This window comes from Castor canadensis, chromosome 14, assembly GCF_047511655.1.
Source record: "Castor canadensis chromosome 14, mCasCan1.hap1v2, whole genome shotgun sequence".
Classification (NCBI taxonomy): Eukaryota; Metazoa; Chordata; class Mammalia; order Rodentia; family Castoridae; genus Castor; species Castor canadensis.
This window is the reverse complement of record NC_133399.1, coordinates 102,440,251-102,468,129: the sequence shown is the minus strand read 5'-3', so window position 1 is coordinate 102,468,129 and position 27,879 is coordinate 102,440,251. Positions and strand designations below refer to the sequence as shown.

General features: G+C 42.5%; 1 protein-coding gene across 3 annotated transcripts; it reads left to right on the top strand.

Moving 5' to 3' along the window:
- Entpd4 (ectonucleoside triphosphate diphosphohydrolase 4) lies at positions 1 to 27,039 on the top strand. Of its 3 annotated transcripts, XM_074055178.1 has the most exons (14): positions 1 to 180; positions 5,211 to 5,311; positions 6,693 to 6,890; positions 7,800 to 8,005; positions 10,964 to 11,114; positions 11,526 to 11,629; positions 13,076 to 13,135; positions 13,410 to 13,540; positions 13,675 to 13,743; positions 15,174 to 15,340; positions 18,482 to 18,806; positions 20,602 to 20,687; positions 21,576 to 21,737; positions 22,769 to 27,039. In XM_074055178.1, exons 2-14 carry the CDS (start codon positions 5,304 to 5,306, stop codon positions 22,995 to 22,997), a joined length of 1,896 nt encoding a protein of 631 aa, XP_073911279.1. In that variant the 5' UTR covers positions 1 to 180; positions 5,211 to 5,303; the 3' UTR covers positions 22,998 to 27,039. The 3 variants fall into 3 exon arrangements, with proteins under 3 accessions (XP_073911279.1, XP_020024268.2, XP_073911280.1); XM_020168679.2 differs by lacking the exon at positions 13,675 to 13,743; XM_074055179.1 differs by lacking the exon at positions 13,675 to 13,743 and having other exon boundaries at positions 13,410 to 13,564.
- Positions 27,040 to 27,879: the final 840 nt, after the last annotated feature.

Genomic DNA, 27,879 nt, shown 5'->3' with positions numbered 1-27,879 from the left:
GCGCGCTCCGGCGCGCGCTGTGACGCGATGCCGGCGAGGCCGCTCGTGGTGAGGCTCTGAGAGAGGCGCGGAGCCTCCACAGGAAGTATTCCTAGCAGTCGCCTCCGCTCCCTCGCCCGGTGACGGTGATGCTGCCCGCTCGCGGTCCTCCGCTCCCGGGAGCCCCGGGCTGCCGAGCAGGTGAGGCCGTTTTCCCGGCACCGTCCAGAGGAGGGTGGGCGGTTGGAGCGCGGGGCCGGCGAGCGGACCTGGACGAACCCCCTGCACGCGGCTCGTCCTCCGCCGCGACCCGCCCGCCCCCGCGGCCACATCCGGGCGCCCCGCGTCTGCCTGTGACCCGATGGCAGGTGCTCGCCCGCCCCTGGCGACCACGCTGGCTTTTGCCCCGCTCGCACGCCGGGTGGCCGGGAGGAGGGCTGCTGTCTCCGGCACCCGCTCGTCCAGCCTCCCTGTCGCTGGAAATCCTGGCGCTGACGACGTGCAGCATCATTTCTGCTTTGCTCTGCTTTTGGGAAGTTTCGTGCTCGGTTTCTCCTTGGAAAGATGGAGCTCATTGGGCGATAACGTGGTGATGCACAGCAGTGTTTCTCAACCTGAGGAATGCACGGACTGCTTTTAAAGGGACAGTTCTTACATTCTCTAATGGCCCCAGAACCAGTTACATGAGTGCAGGTGCAAGGGCGCATTTATCCCTAGGAAATGAGGTAATAAAAATCCAGGAGCTTTGCATGCTAGGAGGTAAACTAGAGGTTACTAAAGAATCCCAAGTTAGAGACCCAAATCCCAGTTACATTTAACATCGTAGTCTTCATTGTGTTGGCTTTTGTGTGATGTAAATGCCTCATTGTCCAGTCCTGGAAGGCCTAAAAGAAACATTCCGTGTGATACTTGATTTAGCTTGACTTGGTGTCTGATTTCTGGTTGACACACTTGGGGAATTATACTCATGTGTATAGTTTATTTCTCTGTTTATTTTGGAACATTGGTTTATCACCTGTATTTGTTGCATGTTGAATCCATGGCTGACATTCTTCTAGCCCTAAAAGGAAATGTGTGGTGTCAGCCCTTGGAAATACGGAAAAAGGGACAAAAATGAAAGTTGATCCAAGGATTGATATTCTTGATGTATTTATTTAGCATGTTTAATTAAAAGAGACTACACATGAATAAAGAGGAGATTCAGAGTGTGGGAAGACACAAGGAGGAATAACAAGTTAAATCTTGTTTAAAAGAATTATTGCCTTGTGGTTTTGCCCTGTTGTGAGCAAGATACTGGGAGGAAGTGGCACTATTAAAAGCCAGAGGCAAGCGTGGGAACAGCTTGTGTAGGAGAGAGGAGACCCACCTCAGGAGAGCAAGAGATGTGATCTGGGACTGAGGGGAGAACAGGTTGGTGAGATAAGGTGGGGACCGTGGTTGATGGAGGGTTTCAGGTGGCACACAGAGAAGGTGGTATTGATCTACAGGCTTCCAGGAGGTTCTTGGGCAGGTCATATTTTGATTGAAGACAGTGTTCTACAAAGAGTCACTTACAGAGTGGTGTTCACAGAGAAACAGAAATGATGCACCAGGAGATCTGTTTTGAAGTAGTGATGTCTGCTGTGGTGATCCTAGATGTGTGGTGTCCGATGAAGAATTGACAGGACTTAACGATGCTGGAAGGTTGGCAGAGGAGAAGTAGAAATTAAAGCTGAAGACCAGGCAACCCTGTCAGTGGTGAGAGCCTTCTTACACCTGGTATTTGGAAGGTGGTATTGTTTGCCTCAAGGGATTGTGACCCCAGATTTGGACTAATTGAGTTTAAGGTAGCAGGGAATTTGATGAAAGTGATTTTGGGGCAAATAAGCTGATGCAGGAAAAGCGTGACCAGAAAAACACCGTTTAAGTGGAGACCAGAATTTTACAAATGAATAGTGGAGGTAGGAAAACGTTGATTAGGACTTGATATTGAAAAATAAAATTTTTATATAACTGTTGAAGAAAATACAGATAGATCATAAGTGCAATGGCACACATTCTTAAAACAAAGGATGATCCAAGTTGTTTCGATGTATCTTTTCTCAAAGCTGACTCACAGTGTCATACTGCAGTCTTCACAGCAACCTTCACTTCACACTCAGTTATTCTTACACACTTTGCCAGTGTTTCCAGTTGTTCATAAGGGCTTCCTGCAGTCCTTTGATACTGAAATAATTCTTTTTTGGAGCACCCTTCATGTCATCCTACCTTTTCTAATTAGAAGTCGCTTTCCCAACATCTCACCTGTTTCTGATTTTGTTTGCTTTCAAGAGTTCTTTGAACTCTTGATTGTCAGCTTGATTGGACTGAGAAGTGCCCAGGAGGTTAGTAAAGCACATTTCGTTGTCTGCAGGGCGCTATCAGAGAAGAAAACTAGGAGGGGAAGACCTGCCCTGAGTGTGGGCGCACCATCCCATTGGCTGGGGGCCCAGATAGAATAAAAGGGGAAAGGAGAAAGCCAGTTAGTACAGGCATTCTCTCTCTTTGCTCCCTGGCCATCCTAATGTGAGCTGCCGTGCTCTACACACCCTTCCCACCAAGATGGACTGAAACTGTGGGCCAGTGTAGATCTTTCCTCTTTTAAAGGGTTCCTCGGGCATTTAGCTCTTTCCTCCTTTAAACTGTTCCTTGGGCATTTGTCACAGCCATACATAGTCTAACTTAGGTTCAATAATGTGGGTTTCACTGCATTGTATTTTTCACCAGAGAAGCCATTTTTCTTCACTAGCTAGTTGATTTGTATTGTTTTCAGTGTTTTCCTTAAGACTATTACTGAGAGACTGACAGAGACATTGACCCATCCAGATGGGCTTTACAGTACAAAAGGATGTTTAGCTAAGGGAGACCTCACCAGCTGAAATCATGAGAGTCTGCACACCTCTGGTGATAGGGCTAATGCAATTTAGGACTTTTAAAAATATGGCAACTGTATTAGCCCAGTATTACCAAGAGCTTGCTTGCCAAAGTTCTGGTGCCAATATTCTTAGCTGTAAGGACAGTTGGACATTTTAAGACATTTTAAGGACAGTTGGACATTTTAAAATCAAATTACCATATTGTTGACTGATGGACAGAATCAGCCATACATTTGATCTGCATAAAACTAATTACTTCAACGGTTTATGAACTGTCCTTTTTCCTTTCTACCTTTTAACAGTTTTAAAACTTACAGTAGTATCTATTCTTTTTGTCAAAATTTCACATATCTCAAAAAAAAAAGAAAGAAAAAGGCCCTAAGACAAGTGCCAGACGCAAGAAAGTTTACTAAGTATACTCTCATCATTCTTTCAGTGCATCTTTGAAGTGTATTCTCTTTTCTTGCTCCCATGCAAGTAGTTTCCCACCTCCAGAACTCCTTCCTATTGACCCCAGCTTTCTCTGTGCTTGTCTCTGAGCAATTACAGCAAGGATACACTTAGTTTAACATTGCCTTGATCGTTTGCTAGGTATTACTATTTTCTCTGTACCAATCTGCAAACCCCTTGAAACTTGGAATTTGGTTTGTTCCTCCTCCTATTATGTTCATAATACTGATCATTGAATCATTAAAGGCCTTTCTTCCCCCAGGACCAGTTTGTCTTTAATGATGGCTTTATGCTGTTACTAAAATTTTATTTTCATTGGTTCTGAGTTCAACTGTCATAATTATCATTGTTTTTTAAATGTGTTCAGATTAGAATTCTTGTGTCATGAGTTTTTAAGAAAGGCTTTCTGGATATATCCAGATGAGGATTTGATGCTGGGAACTGGTGATAATAACAGTAGAGATAGTTCTGTAGTTTGTTCTGATGATGAAATTAACAGTAATGTCAGAGCCCAGAGAGTGCTTGACATGTGTGAAGCCCGCCAGCGATGCCAGTGTGGCTGGAATGCAAGGAAAAAGTGAGGTCAGAGCAGAGCAGGTGGCCAAAGCCTGTAGGACTTTGGAAGTCAGAGTAAAGCCTTGGGCATTCATTTTCAGTGCATGGGAGCCACAGAAGGATTTTGAATACAGGAAGACTGTAATCTGGTGAAGGAGGAGGTATGTAACAACTTCAGAGGAAGAGTTTTTCCCGAGGGTGTTAAATAAGTATTCAGGAGCCCCCAAGTGAGACTGGAGGGAGCAGTGATTAGGAAAAGGAGTTTTAGGGAAGCTGAAGTAAAATGGAAGGAGTCAGTGAGAAATTGGATATGGAGGTATTATGGAGACAGGGCTCAGGCATGGTTTTGGGATATGACTTGACTTGCCCAGCATGGTAGAATCAGATTGAGACTGCAGGGGAGGAACAGTTTGGGGTAAAGAGAATAGAGATGGTGTTTGGGAGATCAGGTTTAGAAATGCATTTTCATGGCCTGAGCAACATTCAGATGGAGATATCTCCTTGGGGCTAAAGATGCCTATCATTCATAGCTCAGAAGAAGAGCTGGGTAGAGAAATTTTTGAGTTATTTTATTAATGCAGCAGCTGGAGGCTGACCCGGAATAGTGAGTAAATAAGAAAAGAAGGGAGTCTAGACAGAATCCCAGGGAATGCAAGAGCAGACAAGATTGGCAGAAAATCATGGGACTTAAGGATCCTGAGCAGGATTCAGAAGCTGAGAAGCAAACTAGAGTTAAAGCCTTGAGAGGCCCAGAAAGATAAAGCAATGCCCTCAGACCAAGAAGAGGAGAAACTTGGAAGTGTCTCATGGCTCCAGCAACTCAGAAGGAGGCTGTACCTGGAAACACTGTCTTCTCTGAGATATGAGGTCTAGGGCTAGTGGATGAGTGCTAATGGTGAAAGGGACAGAGAACTGACTAGGGTAGGGGTATAGCTCCTTGCATGGTACTTTGTACATAAAAGCAAAGTTCAATAAATAGCTATCAAATAAATGTATACTTCAAATTCCCATTCAGTTAAGTCATCTGCCTACCTCCCACCTTCCCAAATCTTTAACATTCAGTACCATAAGGCATTAAGACATATTTGTCCTGATATTTTGGGGTCACAAAGATGTGAGAGTACTAACTAGTACAAGATTTATCTCTTTTGATTCAGTCTACCCCTCTTGACAGCATGAAGTTACTGCAGAAGTATGCTCAAACTCAGCAGTCTCGGTGCAGTGATCACATTGATTGCATGTGGCTGGATTTAAGTACACGCTTGATGGATCTACAGCACAGATGCTTTCTTTGATTGTGCTTTCTTTGATTCTTCTCACTTCCTGAAACAGGAGTGCCCTGACTCCATGAGGATCCACCACTGTGTGTGTAACTGTACATGAGAAGCGCTGACTCCCACATTGCCTGCTTACTGGCCTTTCAGTATGGGGAGGTAAGTGATAGACCTAATCACTGGCCCTATAAAGCCTGAGATTTGGGTGCTGGAAAAACAGGTCTAAAGAGGGGGATTGATGGAAAAACAGGTCTGAGAGGTGGGTGCCTAAATCCCAAGAGAAAAGCATTCCAAGTTGTGCTATGCTTCTGTTTAACTCCTTTATTCTTCCAGCACCCAGTGATTTCTACATGGACTAGTAGATTGCAGTCAAGTCCTGCAACTTGGGGCCTGCAGGGGATTATATTAGCTCAGAGTTACTGTCTGTAGCCTCTGATGTGCACAGGTGGATAGTGCCATGGAGTGACTCCAGAACTCCCATGAAAGATTTCATTGGGTTAGCAGAGTATTTCCCCCTCAGTGAGGTATTTTAGTGCATAAAGTACTCTTCAAAGCAAAAATTACAGAAATTAACTGTAAAGTAATAACTTTTATCCTAAAGGCAGTGAGGTTTCTCTCTCTCTCTCTCTTTTTTTTCCCCTGCGGTACTGGCGCTTGAACGCAGGGCCTTCACCTTGAGCCACTCCGCCAGCCCTTTTTGTGATGGCTATTTTCAAGATAGGGTCTCTCAAACTATTTTCCCAAGCTGGCTTCAAACAGTGACCCTCCTGATCTCTGCCTCCTAAGTAGCTAGGATTACAGGCATGAGGCACTGGTGCCTGGCTTGAGGTTTTTCTTTTAAAGTCTAATAGTTCTAGAATGAACCTTACATTCCTGACATACATTCCTGAGAAGTTTGCTATCATTTGCAAAAATGTCTTAAAAGGAATCTTTCTAAAAACACAGGACTTAGCAAAACTTCTTTATGACTTTGTTTTAGGGATGTTATTAAAAGATAATTACTTTCTCCCATCACTGGGTCACCTGGGAGAAATTTACCTTGGAATTCAGGGTTAAGAAAATCTTCCTTCTAAGTCGTTTACACAGTAATGGGCAATGTTTTGTCCACTGGGCTGCAAGCATTTACAGGTCTGGCTTACAACATGCATTTTTATATCTTCACTTTCCCTTTGGTTTCATCTTCTTTAAACAGGATTTCATTATGGGTTTATATATTTATCCTATTGAACTTCAAAGCTGTCTGTAATTCTCTTTGTAACAAAGTAGGGCAAAATTTAAAAATCTACATAATACTGTCAAGAAAAGGGAAAAATACAGGTATGTTATAACCTTCAGGGCCTAATTGTCATTCATAACATTTTATGAAGTGCTCCATAGCAAAACAGCACCATGGAACGAGCTGGTATACAGACACCAGCAGGCAGGGAAGAAGGGGTACCCAACCTGAACATCTTACTAGGAGCAGTTCATGTGAGAGGGGAAGCCTGTTTGGAGCACATTGCTTTAAAAATCTGTGTTTGTTGTTTTGTTTGAATTTCAGGATTGGCATCTCCTGTCTTTTTCCTGCTTCTTGGCATTTTAGCATCTCTCCAGTGGGCTGTCCTCGAATTTTGAATACCAATTTACGTCAAATTATTGTCATTAGCATCCTGGCTGCTGCTGTCTCACTTTTATACTTTTCTGTTGTCATAATCCGAAATAAGTATGGACGTCTATCCAGAGACAAGAAATTTCAAAGGTAAACGATAAAAACATTTGTTTTTTACAAGGGACATCATACCTTCTGGCTGACCTTGCTCAAGCTGCTATAACGGAATACTGGGTACCTTATAAACAACAATAATGTATTTCTCATAGTTCTAGAGGCTAGAGGGTAAGATCAAGGTGCCAGCAGTGGGTCTTGGATATTTGTCTATTGTCTAGTGATGGCTATTTCCTGGTTCATAGATGGCACCTTTTTGCTTTGTCCTCACATGGTAGAAAGGGTCCAGGGAGCTCTCTGAGGTCTCCTCCCTTGTGATCTGCTCACTTCCCAGAGAATAGTATCACATTGGTGGTCAGATTCTCAACAAAAGAACTTAGAAGGACATGAATATTCTCACCATGATATTGTCATTTTATGGCTTCAAGATAAGAGGCTAGGTTGGAATGTAAGCAGCATACAGCTGGAGGACTGGATTCTGTACTGACTGCCACGGGGCGTGAAAAATTAACCTGTCAGTGGCTAGCCACTGGCCATTCAGTCCATGTCATAAGAGACCTTGAAATAATCACTTAAACATAAGCTTCTGCTAGCATCTGTAGTCTGGAGATAGTTTGCATTTTGGAACCATGCATATAACTGTCATGGAGTCATGAGTATGTACCTAAATTAGATGTTCTTTGTTTTATCTTTTTTTTGTGTGTGTGCTGCTGGGGTTTGAACTCAGGACCTCACAGTTGCTAAACAGGCATTCTACCACTTGAGCCACACCTCCAGCCAATCTTGTTTTCTCTTCTTTTGTCATCATCTGATGTTAAGGGAAGACCATAGCAGTGTCACTGTGCAGCACAGAAGTCACAAATGCAGTGTATGTGTTGCATTTTCTCTGTTAGATGTAGGATTATATTCTGTCTAAATAAAAGCCTGTATGTTTTTCTTAACAAGGTACTTGGCCCGAGTCACAGATGTTGAAGCCACAGACACTAATAACCCCAATGTGAACTATGGAATCGTGGTGGACTGCGGCAGCAGTGGGTCTCGGGTATTTGTCTATTGCTGGCCAAGGCATAACGGCAATCCTCATGATCTGCTGGATATCAGACAGATGAGGGATAAAAACCGGAAGCCGGTAGTGATGAAGATCAAACCCGGTATGGAAACGAGAACTGTCTGACTTGTGACCAGGCTTTATGCTTTGGTGCTCTGCGGTGCCTTTCATATCCTTCCCTTTTTCTCCAACCTCATCACCCTGTCTCAAAATTCACACCAGGACCTAACGGCTCTCCTGGTTTTACTTTCTTTTCCCTTTTTTTGTCCATTTTGTATAAGGTGACTGATTCCGTGTTAAAACATCCAAAATTTGTGTCCTTTTGTCCCCTATAGCAGTCATCAAAGTGCCTCATTCACAGTGTCTGCTTCCATGTCTGCTGGTTGGCATTTTGTGGAGGATTTTTCCTAGTTGTTAGCCACTGGTCCCTACCTTCAAATAACTCATGAAAATACGTTCTCTTAACACATTGCTATATGTTTGTGATTTTAAAATATCTGTCCAAAAATATTTCTAATCATCTAGATTATTTAATGAATGACCAGAGAACTTGAAAGAGCTAATATAATTATGTCCAGTTTTTAAAGATGCTATCATTTTAAGCCAGTGTGAAATGTAAAATTTAGGCTTTAGATAACTTCAGTCAACCATTCTTAACCTTTTCTGTGCATCACCACTTCTGTGGGCAGCATCCTCTCTCAGGAGTCCTAGTCATGGAAGACCTCAGGAGTACCTTGAAACACGCTTCCGCATTAAGACTGTAGATCTTAATAGATTGAGATACAACACTTTTACTTCATCTTACCGATGTGTTGAGTGGTAACACATGAAATCCAAACTGTCTAAGGAATGTCTTTTAAAATGTTTAAGGAGATAGAAATGTCAGTTACTCTGATCATTACACATTGCATACATGTATCAGATTACCACATTATAGTCCATAAATATGGACACTTGTATGTCAAGCAAACTTTCTTAAAAATATTCATGAATAACAACTATTGTAGCTTATCCCCCATTTCAGAAATATAAGTAAAATGTCAGTATATTTCCATGAATACAGACTAGTTTTCTTTAAAACTTAATGAATACTTTTAAGTTTCAGCTTTCTGTTTTCCCAACTCTTAAATTTTTATGTATGCCTTATCTAGAAAAATTTTCAGGGTTAAAGTAATACTGATCAGCCAGGCACCAGTGGCTCACTCCTGTAATCCTAGCTACTCGGGAGGCACAGATCAGGAGGATTGTGGTTTGAAGCCAGCCTGGACAAATAGTTCTGAGACCTTATCTCGAAAGTATCCATCACAAAAACGATGGGTGGAGTGGCTCAAGGTGAAGGACCTGAGTTCAAGCCACAGTACTGCAAGGAAAAAAAAAAAGTAATAATGATCAAATAAAAATTCACCAAAAGACTAAGAAATAAAACTCAATAGAGCATTTTGCATTTTGTTCAGCTTTACATGAGAAGTAACTAAACACCTCTCATAGACTAGGATGAAAACATTTATGCCTTTGAGTTGTCCTTTTGAAACCAACAGAGTAGACATCATCCCAGGCTACATACCAGATCTCATTAAAATCAGGTTTAACATGCTTCTCTAACTCTATGCAGTGTTCAAGATGGAAATCAAAATAGCTTTTTATAGCATTCCTGTCTTGAAGAAAGAGTTTAGTATACAGCAAGACTCTAGAAATAGTCTTATTTCTAGTGTGAGGCTTGGTGTCTATTAAAATAACATGTAGACTCAAAAGATTTATCTTTTACTCCATTTTCTGATTCCTTTTGTAGATCACTTAATCTTTCTGGGTCCATAATTTCCTACTCTGTGAAATAAGGACTTTTGGGGGCTTCTAAAGCCCCCTTCATTTTTAGTATTGTAGGCTTAGTGATATCTGTAAATACTCATTCACTTACTCATTTAACGAATGAGTTTGCCGAAATAATGTGTTTGCCAGGTACTTGTTAGGTGGTGGGAATATAAACTTGAATAAGACACTATGTGCCCTTGAGAAACTTCCAGTTGTAATGAGACAGCAAGTAAATAAGTAATTCTGACATACTGTGATGGGGGTATAACTAGCAGTGGAGGGGCATCGAATGTTAGGAGAGCTTATTTCTGTTGGAGCTCTATTAGGGAGGACTTCTGGTAGGAAGGAGCTGAATGGATGGGCAGGAGTTAACCAGATGAACAAGGTAGGGGAAGAGAAGGGTCTTCCTGGTGGAGGTACAGAGGCCCTAAGGCCAGAGTAGGACGCATTACACAAATGTTACTTCGGTGTTGCAGAAGGCAAGTGGAAAGAACTGGAGAGATGTGATGGTGTGTATCTGGGCAGTTTGTACTCCAATGAAGTTGAGCTTTGGAGGAGTGGAGGAGCCACAAAAGGATTTGAAACTGAGCAGAAACATCCTTAGGATAGGGAGTGGGGAGGGGGATGGTTAAGACTATAGGGTAAGGTGTGTTGCCCTAGGCCAGCAGAGGGCATTGTGTCCAAAGAGACAAGAAATGAAATGAGGGGAACCCGAGACATGTTCTGTGAAAACCAGAGTGCACATTGGGGCACCACAGTGGGATTTTATCCAGGATACTGGCCTGGACACTGACGTAGATAACAAGCAGCAAGAGCAGGTTTGCAACGGATGGTAAGTTCAGGCTTGGGTGTGTTGGTTTTGAGGTAGCTGTGAGGATGAGCAGTACTGTCAATGTGGGAGACAGGTACCATGTGCTGATCTGTAGACTGGGGAAGAGGGGGTTCACCTGTGGCCTGTTGAAAGTGCTAGCAGCTGTGGCAATGTGTGAGCTTGTCTGAGGAGGGAGCCACAGTTCTCAAGGGCAGGGATGAGCGCTTGTGCAGGGCACATTGTAGGTGCTCAGCCAGGTCTTGGGCTTTTGATGATAGAGAAGAAGAGGGCATATGATTGAAACCTTCAAGGAAGTAGAGGAATATGGAAAGCTAGGAATATAGAGTACAGCTTGAATCTCTCCCTGATTCACCACACTGAAGAAACATACTGTGGTAGCCAAGATTTGGCCCTGTTAACTGGAGTGTCCTGTTTCTCCAGGCATCTCAGAGTTTGCTGCCTCTCCAGAGAAAGTCAGTGATTACATTTCTCCACTTTTGAACTTCGCTGCAGAGCATGTTCCACGGGCAAAACATAAAGAAACACCACTCTACATTCTCTGCACGGCAGGAATGAGAGTCCTTCCCGAAAGGTGAACCTTTCCTCCTTCCTCTCCTCCTCCATCATCACCCTCATCATCAAAGGACATTCAAAATTTTTTCTTTAAGTCTGGACCAGGTCCCAGAACTATTCCCATAGAATCCACCAAATAGCTTTTAATTTTATCTGTTTATAACTATAAATTATAAAATTACTGTTTTTAAAAACTAGTCAGTTTTATTATTTAATGTTTTGTAGTAGTTTTACATGTAGGAATCACATAATTCAGACAACTTCATTTTGAAAAAAATCTTTTCAATCAGTTGCTTTGGTTTTAAAATTAACTATTTCATGTTGTATATACAGAGCTATCAGGAAGGGGAAGGTTATTTTGGATTTTTCTTTTCAAAACAGAAAAGTTGAAATGTAACACTTTAGTGTCAATTTTGGGGTTGCCTTACAGCCAGCAGAAAGCCATCCTGGAAGACCTCCTGACTGATATCCCCGTGCACTTTGACTTTCTGTTCTCTGACTCCCATGCTGAAGTCATTTCAGGGAAACAAGAAGGTTGGTATCTTGACCTTCAATTTGAGATGCTGTTCCTTTATGTCCTCCCTGTTGGCTCCAGTGTACAATATCTTAAATTACTCAGTATCTTAAATTTTTGAAAATCGTAACCTTGAAATACTGTTTTTAATAACTAAATTAGTTTCTTATATGCCTAGTTTTTATTACCCAAACATTAAAGCCATTAAAAATAACTTGATATGTCTTTACCATGTTTAGAGAATGTATTTTGAACTCATTAATATAGAAAAGATTTGAGTTCCTTATCTAGCTGATAAGGCTTTCTGGATTATGATTTGTTGAGATGTGGGAACCTCTGAATTACTTTCTGGCAAGGGGAAATTCTTAACTTCAATTTACTCAGAAAATATTAGTTCTATATTCAAAGAAATGATTGTACTTGAGAGTGAAACGACAAGTCAGTGAAATTTTTTGGGGAATGGTTTGCTAGGAGTAGAGATCCAAAAGTACAGTGCTTATTTCAAAAATCATCTATCATTTCAGGAAGTACTCCCTGTATGAAGGGCACTGTAGGAAATACAGAATTGAGTGAATTGCCACTGAGCTCCTTATAGAATTAGATCGCTTCAGGTGTGAAATGGAAGATACAGAAAAATACGAGTTCAAAAGAGGGGATGTTTTTCCCCAAGCCAAGACCATCATAGAGAAGTTGATGTTTAAACTGCGCTTCAAGGGGTTCTGAATTGAACCTGCCAGAACAGGGCCAAGGGAGGGTCCTGAGGAGGGAGAGGGAGCATAGTCACTGCAGGTCACAAAGGATGTCACTGTGGACACACACAAGTGCTCCCACTCAGCTGGATCACAGCCCTTTGGGAAGGTGGTGGTGATGTCAGAAGTTTGGACAGGTCTTGAGTTGTCAGTTGTGAATTTGGACTTTGTTCTGTAGATCAGTCCAATAGCAAAGGATAGAGGGCGTTTCCAGGAGGACTTGGGGGCAGGAAGATTGATTGGATGGACTGTCACCTCCTCTCTCTATTAACATAAATCAAGGTGACAATGATAAAAATTGAGTCTAAGAAACGTTAGCAAAAGTAGAATCAGAGTTGGCTGCTGAGTGAATGTGAGGAGAAAAAGGAAAGTCAAGAATAGAAGGTAACTTGGAACTTGGAATTTTAAAACCTGGCAATTGATAGATTTAACTTCATTCAAAAGTAAAACATCATAAAAAGCATACAGGATTTTGTAATGAGCCATAAATTCAAAGGAATACTAGCTCCTAGGGCGTTATATTTTCATCATGTTTAAATTATATGAAACTAAAATAGCAAAATTTAGTGCTCTTTGAAAACCATTAGGGAAAGATAAAAAACATCAGCAGAAGTGTGTTATTTAGGTGGTATTTTCACAGATTAAAATATGCACAAAACATATTGATAAGAAATACAAAACTGAATTTTTCTTATTTTTACTCTGACATATGTATAGGTGTGTATGCTTGGATCGGCATTAACTTTGTCCTTGGACGATTTGAGCATATTGAAGAGGGTAAGTGTCATGTTTCCTACCGGTGTGACTAATTGGAAATTTTACGGTTTTTCTGTTTAATCCAAAGGCTGAGAAAGGAGCTAAGTTTTGTGACACTGAGTGCGTGGGAGTAAAGCAAGAAGAGCTGTTGTCTAACACGGTTAAACTTGACTTTCATTGGGAGGAATACACAGGGTTGCCTGGTGTGCTTGAAACATACCATGAAAGTCAGAGGGTGCCTCATGAGCTCCCAGGGCTCTGGATATGTTCCACGAACATTTCTTGTTCTTTCCAGATGACGAGGCAGTTGTGGAAGTTAACATTCCTGGAAGTGAGAGCAGTGAGGCCATCATCCGTAAAAGAACAGCGGGTATTCTGGACATGGGAGGCGTGTCAACTCAGATAGCATATGAAGTCCCCAAAACTGTAAGCTTTGCCTCCTCACAGCAGGTCATTATCTGTACAGATTGCCTTCTTTTTGGTTTGGTTTTCATGTAACATGTCTCCATCCATTTTGTTTTGTTTCCTGAATCTGAACCATCTTTACTGTGCTTGCTGAGGTTCCACCTTCTCAACCAGGAGGAAGGAGGCGGGAGGAGGAGGCAGGCCTCAGCCAAATCGATACGTTTGTGCGTTAAGCCCCACTGGTTTGTTTTGTGAACTTTGAGTTTTTATTTGGTATATATATGTCAGTCACGTGCTTGAGTTTTTGTTTATATTGTCTCTTCAATCACTTCTTTTCAATGGAACTTAATAGCATCAGATTTTTTAAGTTATAATTGGGGAAGTCCATTTTCTTAATGGCTCAGTTATCTTTGTATCCACTACTCCACATCTCTGCTTATGGTTTACTCCATCTTTTCTCCACCCACCTCAGCGCTGTCAGTCACAGCCTGTGGTCCTCAGCAGGCTGGACCTTATACAGAGAATTCTGATGTGTTCCTGAATTGCTACATGCCTCTTAAAACTCCGTTTCTGTAACACCAAACCCTTGTCTCCTACATTGTCCCCCAGAAGGTTTGCATGCAGCACCATGTGGTGGCACAGAGTTAGGCTGTGCCCCTGGACAAGCCTAGGTGGCACCATCGTCCTATTCCTCATGCAGATTATATAACTTCTGTGCACCAGTTTATTCATTTTAAATGTGAATGCAAACTGCTACAGCATAGGGTGTTTATAAGGATTAAATGAGATACCACACATACTGTATCTAGTGCGCCACAGGCATCTCACATGCTCAGTGAATGCTGTTGCCATCTTTATTTAAATCCTTGGAAAAATGCAGTGTAAATTCAAGGATAGAATCTGTGTTCCTTACTTCCCATTCCGGTACATGCCTCCAGAAACTACTCATGCCTCCCACAATATAAAGTCAAAAGTACGTAAAGGAAGTTTAGGAGCAACAGTAAAAACTAAAGATTAAAATTTTCTCATGGACTCATTTTCTAAACATCGCTAGCATTTTGATGAATTATTTTTCTTTTTTTTCTCCTTTCTATAGTTTTTAAAAGTATGATTATTATAATCTGACTGTTTCTGTGATTTTGTGACCTTTATTTAACAGTGCATAATCACAGTCTCTATGAACTGCTGATTACCATAGTTAACTTTTCCTTGATGATGTACATTCAGAGGATACCCAGTTTTTTCTGTCATAGAATTGCAAAGGACATCTTTGTGTGTAGAGACTTTTCTTTGTTTATTTCCATGGCACAGGATTCCATAAATAGATTTACTGGATAAGAGGGTAGGAACTGTATTGCTAACTACCTTTTTCACAAAGTTATATAAGCAAATGTGCATTACCTCTGAAATTACCTAAGTCAGCATTGTCATACTGAATTATGAAGGAGGCTTATTTGTGAGATGGAGAGGCAGAAATTTGTGTTGCTCTTGGATGAGACTCTTTAACAGGAGTTAAAGTTGCTTTGTTTTGTTTGTTTGTTTTGCTCTGCTGGGGATTAAACCCAGAACCTTGTACATGCTGGGCAAGTGCTCTACCACTGCCAGCCCTAAAGTTGCTTTAAAATACTGAAATTTGTCATCCTTATGTCTTCAGGAGGAAGTAGCTAAAAATTTGTTAGCTGAATTTAACTTGGGATGTGATGTTCATCAAACTGAGCATGTGTACCGAGTCTACGTGGCTACGTTTCTTGGGTTTGGTGGCAATGCTGCTCGACAGAGATATGAAGACAGAATATTTGCCAACACAGTTCAGAAAAACAGGTAAAGCACCTTCCACGCCTGAGCAGGCGCGTGCAGACCTAGGTCTCTCCTCATCAAAATCATATCCAGGCCAATCAGCAAAACTGTGTCAGTCCTGATAGCTTCTTGTTAGCCCCTCTGCTGGGCTGCAAGAAGGACTGAAAGGCCCTCAAGGTCCTGCCACCAGCCATCTACCCACCTGACTTCAGCAAGGTGCAGATGTGCCCACTTTTTCTTTCTTTCTCTTTCTCAAGCTCTCAGACCTGCACCTGACTTGATAGAGTGGAAACTTCACCATCAGGCTACAGAATGATTTTGAGCCTGGGTGATGCTGTTCCTGATTGCAGATGCCCCAGGGGCCCTGCTGGTGCCCTGGAGGCTTGGAATTAGCATGTGCTCTTATCCTTGAAATATGAGATGTTCCGGAGACTGTGGATACCAGTGAAGAGGGTTATTCAAGAGCAAGGAATGATTCTAATGTCAGAGTTAGTGGTCTTAAAACCTGGGCATGGTGGGACATACCTGTAATCTCAGCACTCAGGAAGCTAAGGCAGGAGGATCAAGAGTTTCAGGACAGCCTGGGCTACGTAGTGAGAGCCCATCTCCAAACAAACCAACACAAAAACAAGCTGGGCATGTTGGCACACGCCTGTCATCCCAGCTTTGTGGGAGACTGAGATCAGGAGGATAGTGGTTCCAGGCTGGTGGGGAGAAGGGGAGAGTTCATGAGACACCATCTCAGCACAAGCTGAATGTGATGGTAGTGCATGCCTGTCATCCCTGCTAAGATGGAAAGTCTAAAATAAGAGGATCTCCATCCAAGCTGCCCTGGGTGAAAAGTGAGGCTCTATCTCTAAAATAACCAGAGCAAAAAGGACTGGAGGTGTGGCTCAGGCAGTAGAGCACCTACCTAGCAAGCATGAAGTTGAGTTAAAAAACCAGTACCACACACACACACACACACACACACACACAGAAAACCAACAAAAAACACATTTTCAGGACTTGCCAAGTGGCTCAAGTGGTAGAGCACCTGCCAAGCAAGCATGAGGCCCTGAGTTCAAACCCCAGTACCACCAAAATAAACAAAAAAAAAACCCCACATTTTTAGCAGTGAAACTTTTAGAAATGAGTTTATATAAAATTCTGGCTTAGAAAACCTATAAAACAAAGCACTCTTATCAGTTTACATTTATTTTGTAAGTAGCAATTCTTCGTTTGAAATACATCCATAAGAACAAAATAAGCCACTTGAATGAATTGCAAAATTAAGTCTGAGATTATATAAGATACCCTATTAATAACTGTGCCTTTTTGTTTGTTTTGATGGAACAATTTTGAGGGTAAGTTATAGAGCTAAGCAATAGTATACTTCTTTGACCAGTTTCATCTTAATAAATCTGTGAAGGCCTAAAATTTAATAAAGGCCAAATGGAGCTACTCAGTTCCATGTTTACATTTCAGTCATATTTTTATAGATTTACTAAGCACCTTCTTCCAAAACCCTGATTTTTATTAATTGGTTTACTGCCAAGTTTGTTTTTTTTTTAAAGCTTTTAACATACATTTAGTGGCACTTCTTAATTAAGATGCACGAGGTAGACATTTGACTACTCTTTGACTTTTATAATGATTATAAATGCGTCCTGTGTCATGAATTGAGCTTTAAAATGCATATCTCTTTGCCACTTATGGTGGTGATTGGTTTTTAAAAGTAAACAAATGTTTTTATGTCAGTCTTACCAATGCCATCTGAGCATATTACGAGTAGCCCTGACTTGTCAGGACTTGCTGTGAGCAGTGAGTACCAGGTCCTCACAGTGCCTGGCAGGCCATGTGGGCTCTTGGTTTCCGGCACCAATATCACTTCCATTTTTGTAAGCTCGTTTTTTTGTCTCTTGGTTGCTTGAAGGTGCATACCCAGGAGGAGGACAGAGGTTGAGTCTAAGAAATTTCATTGGGATATGGCAAGCCTGGTGTAATTCAGTAATAAGGTGAATGGTTCTTTTCTCCAGGATCCTCAGAGCCTGTAGCACAATGAAGACTTTGCCACCTGCAGCAGCTAGGGCCAGTCTGTGATTAAGAATAGATTTTAAAAATCAGTTGAAACAGAGGATCATAAAAGTAGACATAAGCTTTAAATGGTGTCTTCACTTCCATATTCCTTGGCTGATCTGCTCTGAGTTAAGCTCTCTTCTTAGTCTGCATCCATATCCATCCTTTCTCTTGTACACACACAGCACCCTCACTGAGGTGTTGGTTTGACTTTTAAAAATACCAAAGGTCAGGCATAGTCACTGACACTTGTAATCCCAGCTACTTGGGAGGCAAAGATGGGAGGATTTCAATTTAAGGACCAGGTAAAAAGAAGTTAGTGTGAGACCCCAGCTCAATAAAAAACAAACTGGTGTGCTGGGGCACAACTGTAATCCCAGCTACATGGGAAGTGTAAGTAGGAGGATTTTGATCTGAGGCCATCCCAGAGCAAAAATGCAAGACCCTATCTGAAAAAAATAGCTAAAAGCAAAAAACGTTTGGCAGTACATATCAAGTGATAGAGTTCTCATCGAGCAGGCTTGAAGCTGTGAGTTCAATCCCTAGTACGGGGTGGGGAAAGGGCAGGGGGAGAATTCCAAGGACCTAACAACATTTGCAAGGCAATTTGGTACCAGATCCTTCTAGAATTTTTAATTTTTCTCAACTTTTTAATCTTGCCCATAACTAGTTTGACAATAGTTTTCTGGCAACTTGCATCTGTCATGTTTTTCTGATGTAATTGGTTTGGCAGGACCAGTTACTTCCTCTTAGAGCCCTCCTTCACCCCTCTATGCAGCTAAAATCACAAGCACTAGTGGCAGAGGGTGGTGGGCCAAACCGTTGCCGGACCCCGGCAGCAGCTGGCAGGTCAGGCTGAACTCCAGGGAGTGCTTACCGCATGCAGTCAGCGTGTGGGCCACGTTGGAATGCACACCATGAGTCCCGGGGGGTGGGCAGGGGGTTGGTGCCAAGTGTCCTGACCATTTTTGGAACCCTTTGTGTTCCCACAGACACAGTGCTGTGGATCCATTCCACAGCACACATGGAGAAACACTGGCTTGCAGCGACTTCTCCAAAAGACAGTATAATGTAGGTCGCATGATAAAATGGCTGTTTGTGCCACAGGCTCCTGGGGAAGCAGACTGGTCTGGCTCCCGAAGCTCCATACCTGGACCCCTGCCTGCCCATGGACATTAAAGACGAGATCCAGCAAAATGGGCAGACTCTGTACCTGCGGGGGACAGGAGACTTCGACCTGTGTCGAGAGACCCTCCAGCCTTTCATGAACAAAACCAATGAGACACAGACTTCCCTCAACGGGGTCTACCAGCCTCCAATTCACTTCCAGAACAGTGAGTTCTATGGCTTCTCTGAATTCTACTACTGCACCGAGGACGTGTTGCGAATGGGAGGTGATTACAGCGCTGCTAAGTTCACTAAAGCTGCAAAGGTAAGCTGACTAGAAACCTCTGCTCTGTGTGCTTTGGAGACAGCACGGGCAGGGACAGGCCATGTTCTCCCTCACTCTGGAGGGAAAGGTGGTTGTAATGAACATGTAGGCAGCACTGTTGCCTTGGGGTGGAGGGCGGGAGGGCAGAAATAGTCACAGAAGAAGTGAAAAATCTACTGTAAGCCAGCTTCTCCCCACACTCCAGTAACACCACTGGTCACCAGGACCCTCCCAGCGATAATCTTAGGTTAGGTTGTCAACTTTTGCTGAATCTGATGGTTCTTCTGAAGCCTTCTCACTCCCGTAGCTGCCAGGACGTTATCTTTCTGTTCTTGCCTTTCTAACAGTGCCTCCTCGGGACCTTTCAGCATTTTCCCATCTCTTGCCCCTTTAGCCTTACGACTCTAGACTTCCCCTGTAGCACTGGCCTCAGCTTGTCAAATGGTCCCTCCCATGCCATTGCCCCTCAGGCAGACTAGACCCTGCCTAGGTGCTAGATTTCTCAGCTCCATATAAACCTACTGTTTTTCCCCCATTTTCTCTTCTTATGTCAGCTTGGTCCAGCCTCCCTCCACACAACTCAGGAGTCTGGACTTCTTTCATGGGTTTTGGTTTTTGTTTCGTTCTTTTGCCGTGCTGCAGATGGAACCCAGGGCTTCGTACATGCTAGGCAAGCCCTCTACCTCAGTTACCTCCCCAGCTTCCTAGGCTTCTCTTTGTCCCTCCTTCATCCCTTCCTTTTATCCTACATAACCAGTGATGTTTTCCCTCATGAGTGTTTCTTTTTCTTTTTCTTTTTTCTTTTTGGTGGTCCTGGGGTTTGAACTAAGGTCTCAAGCTTTCTAGGCAAGCACTCTGCCACTTGAGCCACTTCACCCCATGAATACTTCTTAAGCCCATGTACTTCCTGTCTGACAGTCATTGCCTTCTTGCAGACCTCTGTCTGTCACTGGCACTATGGTGCCAGTCTTCTCCCAGTGTTCATCCTCCACGTTCTCCCATGGCATTCTGTCTGAAGCATATGCACAGTCTCCTGGCTCTACTGTTTAAAATCTTCAGTGGCTTCCCTGTGTTTGAAGGATGAAGCCGTGTACCTTAGCGTGTCATCCTTCATTTGTTGCATCATCTTCCCACTCATCAGTATGTACTTTCCTCAGGTCAGGCAGCTGTTAGTCCCTCACTCTATGTGGCTTTTGTGGGCTTTTTGCCTGGTGCTTTCTCTTCCAGACCTTCTCACCCAGCCGGAGCACATTCCCTCCACTACCTGTCACATCTCCTCACTGAGGCTCAGTTTATTTATCCTGGGAAGAGAGGTTCAGAGAGTAGCCAGGTTGGGAGGTTAGGTGTTCCATTCAGAAGCAGCACACAAAGGCTAGCTCTTAACATTACTACATATCATTGTTGTTTCCCCAGTATCTTGCTCAGATCTTCCCTAGTCTCAGGGACTCAGTTTGAACAGCTAAAATGTTGCTTCGCTTTGCTGAAGCTTAGAACTGTAAGGCAGTCATGGAGAGAGAACTAAACAAGTTTGAAGAGATTGGTTGTGGGTAGTGAGTCTCTTTAACAATTCTGCTGGCAGAATTTTTAAGATAAAGAACTGTTATTGCATTTGCTAATCAGCAGATACTCACTGAGCGTCCCCAAGTCTTGCATTCACTGTGCACAGATGTGCACCACATTTGTGTTTTCCTAATTGGGAGGGGATGCTTGTTATATGTACTTGATAAGCCATTTTAAAATTAAATGATTTAATAAGCATTTACTAATGATTTCTTTTGGATGAAATTGCTTTCAGGATTATTGTGCAACAAAGTGGTCCATCTTGCGGGAACGCTTTGACCGAGGACTGTATGCCTCTCACGCTGACCTCCATCGGCTTAAGTAAGTACTGGACCATCGAGCCTAGGCTGCTTTTAAGAAACCATTAGTTCAGTCTTAGCCCCAGGATACTTTTTTATTCTTCAGTCACTTTTCCTTGTCTGTACTTGGCTCCTTTCAAATGGGACAAGTAGGATAAATACTTGTTCCCAGACATAGCTGTTTTTTTGCTCAATTTTGCCATTCCTTGCCCCTGAAATCCCCCAGCTCATACCTTTGCTTGCTCAAGTCCTGTGCAGACATCAGTCAGGTCACTGGTGCTGTCCCTTTCCAGTCTTCCTCTGTTCACTCAGGCAGACTCCATCCTCTCTTGAGTGTCCAGAGCACTCATCATACCCCTCTGATGCATTTTCCTAGTCCGCCTTGGCTTATAGCTATTTGCTGCTTTTTAAAAATTCTTTCACTATAAAGTGAATTTCCTTTCACCCAAGTGCAGTGACCATATCTTACTATTTACTGTATCTTATTGTTTGCTTAGCATAATGTTTTGCAAAAAAAATAAGCCTCTAATAAACATTTAGGATCATAAAATATCAGAACTGAAAAGAACTTTCTTGTCTTCTCATTTTGTAATAAAGAAACTAGGTTCAAAGAGGTTGGAACTTGCTCAATGTTTATTCAATAAATAAATGATGAAATACTTCAGAGGAAAAATTTGTCATGGTAAGGGATTAAATATACTGAGACCAAATTGCACAGGCTAATTGATTTTGACGGGTGAAGTGTTCTTGTTGTGGAACAAGGGCCCAGAGCCAAGTAGATGAGCTGGAAATGCGCACAGTTGGCTGGATGCTCTGAGAGCCAACCTGCTGCAGCCTGTGTGCTGTCTCTGCCCAGTGCCACTGTGGCAAGGGAGTCCATCAGACTCACATTTGTGTTTGATATTTGTAGGTATCAGTGCTTCAAATCTGCCTGGATGTTTGAGGTGTTCCATAGGGGCTTCTCCTTTCCTGTCAGCTACAAAAACCTAAAGACTGCCTTGCAGGTGTATGACAAGGAAGTGCAGTGGACCTTAGGAGCAATCCTGTACAGGACCCGCTTTTTGCCTTTGAGGTAAGCTATGAATTTGGTACGGAGAATCAAAAAGACGCTTTTCTGCACTGGAGCACCTCCTAGCACAAAGCACTCCTGCGCCATGTGGATGTTCTGAGTGTTGCTGTCAGAGCTGTCTGTGGGCAGAACTGGGAAGTCAGGGAGGCTTACATCTGCTCTTCCCCACCTCCCCATCCCTCGGCACAGTGCTTTTGTGTGTGGTTCTGCTGCCCTGTGTTTGATTGTTCTCAACCGTCTGTTCCCTAGCCCCTGCAAAAAGGGTTAAATCAGGGACCTTGACCTTCATGACCGTGGACTTCCTTCTCCAATACCATTTGTCAGTATCATATTGAAATACAATTATCAACTTACAGGAAACAGATTTGTGACGGAGCAATATGTGTTCTTTATTAGCACATTAAACATCAAGGTCTGGCAGAAGAACTGAGTATTTCTGTGTAGGGATGCTGTCTTGAGACCTCAGCTACCATAATAGGATGTAAAAAATATGTAGTTTCATTAAAAATAAAGTCAGGGGTCCTGGAAACACTGTAATACTTGTTGTCTACACTCATGACCAAAAGAAATACTGAATTTCCATCTAAGGTTGATAAAGACACGTATTTTTTTCCCCATTCAAGTTCACAGGCCCAGCTCAGTTCACCCCATATTAAGCACCTTGGTTAACTGATAAATGAGATCAGCTTTATGCCCCCATTTAAGTGAGCACTGTTCAACAGCCTTTTAGTTGGCTCTGTTACAAAAATTGTGCTCAGTAGGAATTAATGATCACAAAAAGTTCCACACTGTTGATTTCACCTGGACTTCATGTATTAGTGAAACCCTCAAAGGCTAGGGACTTGTGAATAAACTTCCATGAGTTATCTCAGCATTAACAACGTAGGGTTGACAGGTACCCTACATTGGGACTACTGTTCTCCATTTCAGAAGGAAGGAAACAGACCCAGTGACCAAGCTCCCAGCTTTACCTGCAGAGTCAGCACCCTCTTACCATCCTATGTGTTTCTGTTGTTTTCTCTCCTTTCGGCCAGGGATATCCAGCAGGAGGGCTTCCGGGCCAGTCACGCACACTGGCGGGGCGTCTCCTTTGTCTACAACCACTACCTGTTCTCCGGCTGCTTCCTGGTGGTCCTGCTCTCCATCCTCCTCTACCTGCTGCGGCTGCGGCGCTTCCACCAGCGGGCCCTGCGCAGCAGCTCTGCAGCTGTGCTCTGGCTGGAGGAGGGCCTGCCCTCCCAGAAGGGTGCGGGCCCCTTGTGAGCTGGCACACAGCTCCAGGAAGACTTTCTACAGGAAAAGCCATTTTGCCTCAGGGTTTCTCCTCTGTATGCTCAGATGGTTTTGTCTTTCCCTTTTTTGTTAAAACAACATTCATTGTAAGCCCTGCTGTCTGGCGGCATTGCATTTAGTTGTTTTGCATCCACCTTCAAACTGAGGAGAAGGGAAAAGGGAAACTCACTTGATTTTTGTTGCATAGGACATCTGCCAGAAATTAGTAAGATTTTTGGTTTTCTTTAAGGTATGTTAAATTTTCAACAAATGCACTTTGATATTGAAGTAGTGGAAGAGATACTTTCTGTCAGTGGAGATAGAATAGAAGAGTGATCCTTGCACAGAACCAGAAAGCAAATTAGAGTCCTGACTGTTTCTTTCTCAAAAGCTCCAGCCTACAGAAAGTACAGTTTCATTCTTATTTATTGTTCAGGTCTGTTGTTTTATGTTTTCTTTACAGATTTACAAATTCAAACTCATTCATAGCCAAAATAGGTAGCAGTAGGTACCAGAAGGTAACGGTTGTCAATACAGATAGTCAAGAGACATGAACAGTGTGAACTACTGACAAGTGCTGTGCGAGTGACAGGTGCTGAGCACTGTGGAGATGTTCCTATGGAAACGCGCTTCACAGTTTAGGAAACTCCCCACTGCTGGTAACTTTTCCTGACCGCCGGGAGTAACTTTCTTCATCTCATTGTCCCAGCAGCCTTACAGCACTTTGTGTTAAAAAAAAAAAATTGGAGAAGTCATAACACTTCACTGGTTTCAACTTTATTAGACCTACAGCTGACACCCACTTTTGGGCACCTCGGTATTTCTTAGGAGCATCATTTTGCTTGTTTAACTGTCTCCAGTTTCTTCCAGCTCAAAGTTGATATTTCCTCCCTTAATTAAAAGTTGCTTAGCAGTTTTATCTGAGAAACCCCATGTGTCACTTGACTAGTTCTCATTGTCATTGTTGTAGGTTCAGTTGTCATTGGCTCATTGGCATTGTCACTGTAAATCCACACTAAGGGAAGAGTCAGAATTTAATACAAGAAATAAACTCACAGAAAACACATTTGACATTTTAAGCCAAACTCTGAAAAGGACAGTTAATTGGCACATGTAAGATTGATTGTTTTTTTAACCGTTCATTTAAAATGTTTCACCTTCTCATACATAGCTTTTTTAAGAAGTTCTTTTGAGTACACACATTTTCCGGTACCAAAACAGTTTAATTCATGTAGTTGGTAGCAAATGTGTATTTTGAGAACCATTAATTGCTTATTAGGAGATCACTGCTTATAGACTATTTAGATTCTGAAGTTCTCTTTCATTTAGAAAAAAAGTTATAACATGACATACTGCATACAATATGAAAGAAATACAAATTTTCTTACTCTCTTAAGTGAATAGTAATGAGAAAGTTACTGGTGGCAAGTTAGGGAGGTGTCCGGTGTTACAGCCACTGATGTGTAGAGTCTTGTTCCAGAGGCCCGTAATTGGAATAAGCATCCCTGTGAATTTAACAGAGCCAACTTTGGGAGTGCTGGCCACCGGTGTCTTAAATCCAGCTACAAATGAGCCTGTCATCAATACTTCAGCAGGGCACCAGGCTGGTACTTCCTTATTTCTAAGGGGGTTGGGGGTCCTTGTGGCTATGGGGACATCAGTGGTGAGGAGGAAGGATGTTTAACTTTTTTACTGCCAGCCAGTTGGAATAGTAAGGTCCTAATAGCTGTAGAATGAAAATCTATAAATGCATAGAGTCTGTGGTTTTCCCTTTAAAATGAGGGCAGGGAGAAGCCAGCAGAGGAACAGATTGAAACAATAAGACTTCCTCCCCTTAAATAGCCACTTTTTAAATGCAAGATGCCACTTTGGTCCAACTCTGTGCAATTTGGAGACTGAATAGGAGTTCTGCTTTCAGTAGACCCTAAGCATCTCTGCTGCTGGGACCTACCTCATTGTCCAGAAGAAGCCCCCAAACTGGGGCTCCAGGGTGCAGACTGTCTGATACATGGCACCTGTGTTCCTCTGACGACTCCCTGAAGCAGGGCTTGGTAAACTGTCGCAGATCTGAAGACTCTTGTGCAAAGAATGGTTTTTCAATTTTTAAAGAGTTGTTAAAAAAAAAAGTTAGCCAGGCTGGGGAGGCTGAAACAGGAGGATCATGAGTTGCAGGCCAGCCTGGGCTACATGGTATAACCCTGTTTCAAAAAAAAAATTTGACCATATGCCTAAAATATGTTCTAAGTGGCCCTTTATAGAATAAAAACTTGCTAGCTGTGTTAGCTTTCCCTTACTGTAACAAATACGTGAGATAGTCAACTTAGACAAAGGTTTATTTTGGCTCATGGCCACAGAGGTTTCAGTGATCAGCTGTCCTTGTTCTTTGGGGCCTGTGGTGAGGCAGCATATCAAGGCAGAAGCACAGGTGGAACAAAACCAGCATGTTTTGTGGCCTAGATCAAGAGAGAGAGAGAGAGAGGAGAAGGAGGGGCTGGGTTCCTACATTCCCTTGAAGGAATGGCCCAATGACTAGTAGACATCCACCAAGCCCTGCCTCTTAAAGGTTTCACTTCTTCCTAATAGTGCCAAGCTGGGGACAGTCTTTAACACAGGAGCTCTGGGGAGACATCCCATATCCAAACAATAGCACTGACCTGCAAGAACAATCATTCCAGGAAATAAGCAGCTCCATCCTTTGAACTCAGTAACATAGTTACTGTTCTTAGACACAAGAAGATGGACAAGAGACATGACCAAGCTTCATTTGGAAAGTATTTTCTTAGGCACCAGACTTTCACTTCTTACCTCTGCTTCTAGATTATTTTCAGGATCACTTTTCTACCAAACCAGGTAGAAATTTTTCCCTAATTAAAAAAAAAGAAAAATCAAGGGAGCTCATGTGTTGAGGTGTCTGCAGTCAGCACACCATATTCCAGAGAAGGTCTCATGCAGGTTCTCACAGCTCTGTTTATGCCATGGAGGGGAAGGCACCGAGTTCCTCTAAATGACGCCAGGTAGGATAAGAGATAAGCGAAGGAGAAAAAGGATTTACATCATTTAAAGGCTGACCAAGAAGGCAGTGAACTCTATACTTGCAGTAGGGAGCAAAAGAAATTGGAGTGGGGGCTCGCTAAAGGTCTTGTCAAACACAATCTTGTGAAATCTTAGTTGGAAGACTCCCAACTATAAATGCTCCCTCCATAGCTCTTGTGGGTGTTGCTGTGTTTTAAACATGTAGGGGATGTCCTCAAAGCTTTTACTATCCAGGTAAGGACATCACAGGAAGACAATAAGGGACCTGTTGTACCCATGGTTTTTGCACATTTTTCTCCCATAAACTGTGGCTTTAGGCAATGTTTCCAGCTCAGGGGGTCAAGTGATGAAGATGCTGCTAGTGGCTTAAGGCCATTGTTGTGGGGACTCTGCCTGGCCACCCTGAACGTTTAAGGCAGATTTTATACCTTGTTACCCACACCTGTGCACTCTAGTGTAGCCAACTGTTGATGAGCAGGAATTTAAATGTTAAATTCAGGCCTACATAGGATAGTTTTCCTTATAAAGGAGCATGTATCACTTAGCAAGAAACTAAAAAAGGCAAGTGTGTTTTCCAAACTTGAAAAGTCAGCTTTAGAATTGTGTATGATAATGTGCAATGCAGGGAACTACCTTGAAGTGAACTGTTTATTTCAGTGTTCAGTAATGAGTGATGTGACTGGCCTATGAGAACTCTTTTTTTCTGTTAACCAGAATTAAATCTCACAGGTATTAATTACAAAAAGTAGGGAGCATCTCTAAATGTTTTTGTTTCAGTGATGTTTTCCAGTCAGCCTAAGAGTAATTATCTTACGCTGAATGGTGTCATCCACACTGGGTAACCTCCTGTTGCACACTTGCGCAAGAATGGGTGTTAGCAACCGGCAAAGCAAAGGTTCATGCACAGCCTGTGGACTCTGGTGTTTGAATCTTCTCACTTATTAGAATGACTAGTTGAATTTGAGGCTAAATTGAGTAAAATAAATTGAATCTGACCACATGCTACTTGTGTTTGTTGTATTGGATGTGCACCCAGTGGAGAGCAACTTTAGGGGTTGTGGGCAGTCTACAAAGAAACCACGCATTCCGCAAAGAAGAAGTGTTTACCAACATGTGATGTTAAGCCATTTGCCAACAGTAAATGGCAAACTGAGACAGCTGTTTTATAAGGGCATCATTGTAAAGTACCTATTAACTATAGGCACAAACAAGAAAAAGACAAAATTAACCAAATTTTACAGATTGTGTCTGTGAAAAATCATTTGGAGTAGCGTTGGTTTGGGACACCTTAAATGGAGTCGGGAGGCCACGATTAAGCAGATCTCTGACACACTCCCAGATGAGTCTTTGAACTGGGCCCACCCACAGTTACTTGAAACATTAACTTCTGCTGACCAGTACAACCAGACCTCTCCCACCAGAGTCTGAGACTGCACCCTCAACCTTTCTTCTGTGACAGCTTAACTTTTTCCAGCACCAATCACGATTGCTAACAAGTGATGTAATTTTCAACCAACTCAGCTTAAAGCTATTAATACAGCTGCCGTTTTGTAAAATCTCAGCACATTTTCAAGACTTTCTTGAATCTGTGTCTTCTTATATTGCAATCCTAATTGGCCCCCAAAATAATTTGTTTCTGGCTAGATTAATTTTATTCTCAATTAACACAGTGACAGCAAATACTGACTTTATGTTACAGCATTTTGCAATTAGGTGTGAGCTTACAGCTTTTGGTTTATATCCAGAAAACTATTAATCTTATTAATACTAATAACCGATAGATCAAATCAGAAGCTAAGCCTCTTTGGCCATTTATTTTTTCTCTTGTTGGCCATTTTTA

What these genes read in the sequence shown, in the direction of transcription:
- Entpd4 (XM_074055178.1), top strand. An exon ending in AGTGATGAAGATCAAACCCG is followed by an intron (nt 8,006 to 10,963) that starts GTATGGAAACGA and finishes CTGTTTCTCCAG; the next exon opens with GCATCTCAGAGTTTGCTGCC. An exon ending in CATATGAAGTCCCCAAAACT is followed by an intron (nt 13,541 to 13,674) that starts GTAAGCTTTGCC and finishes GTGCTTGCTGAG; the next exon opens with GTTCCACCTTCTCAACCAGG.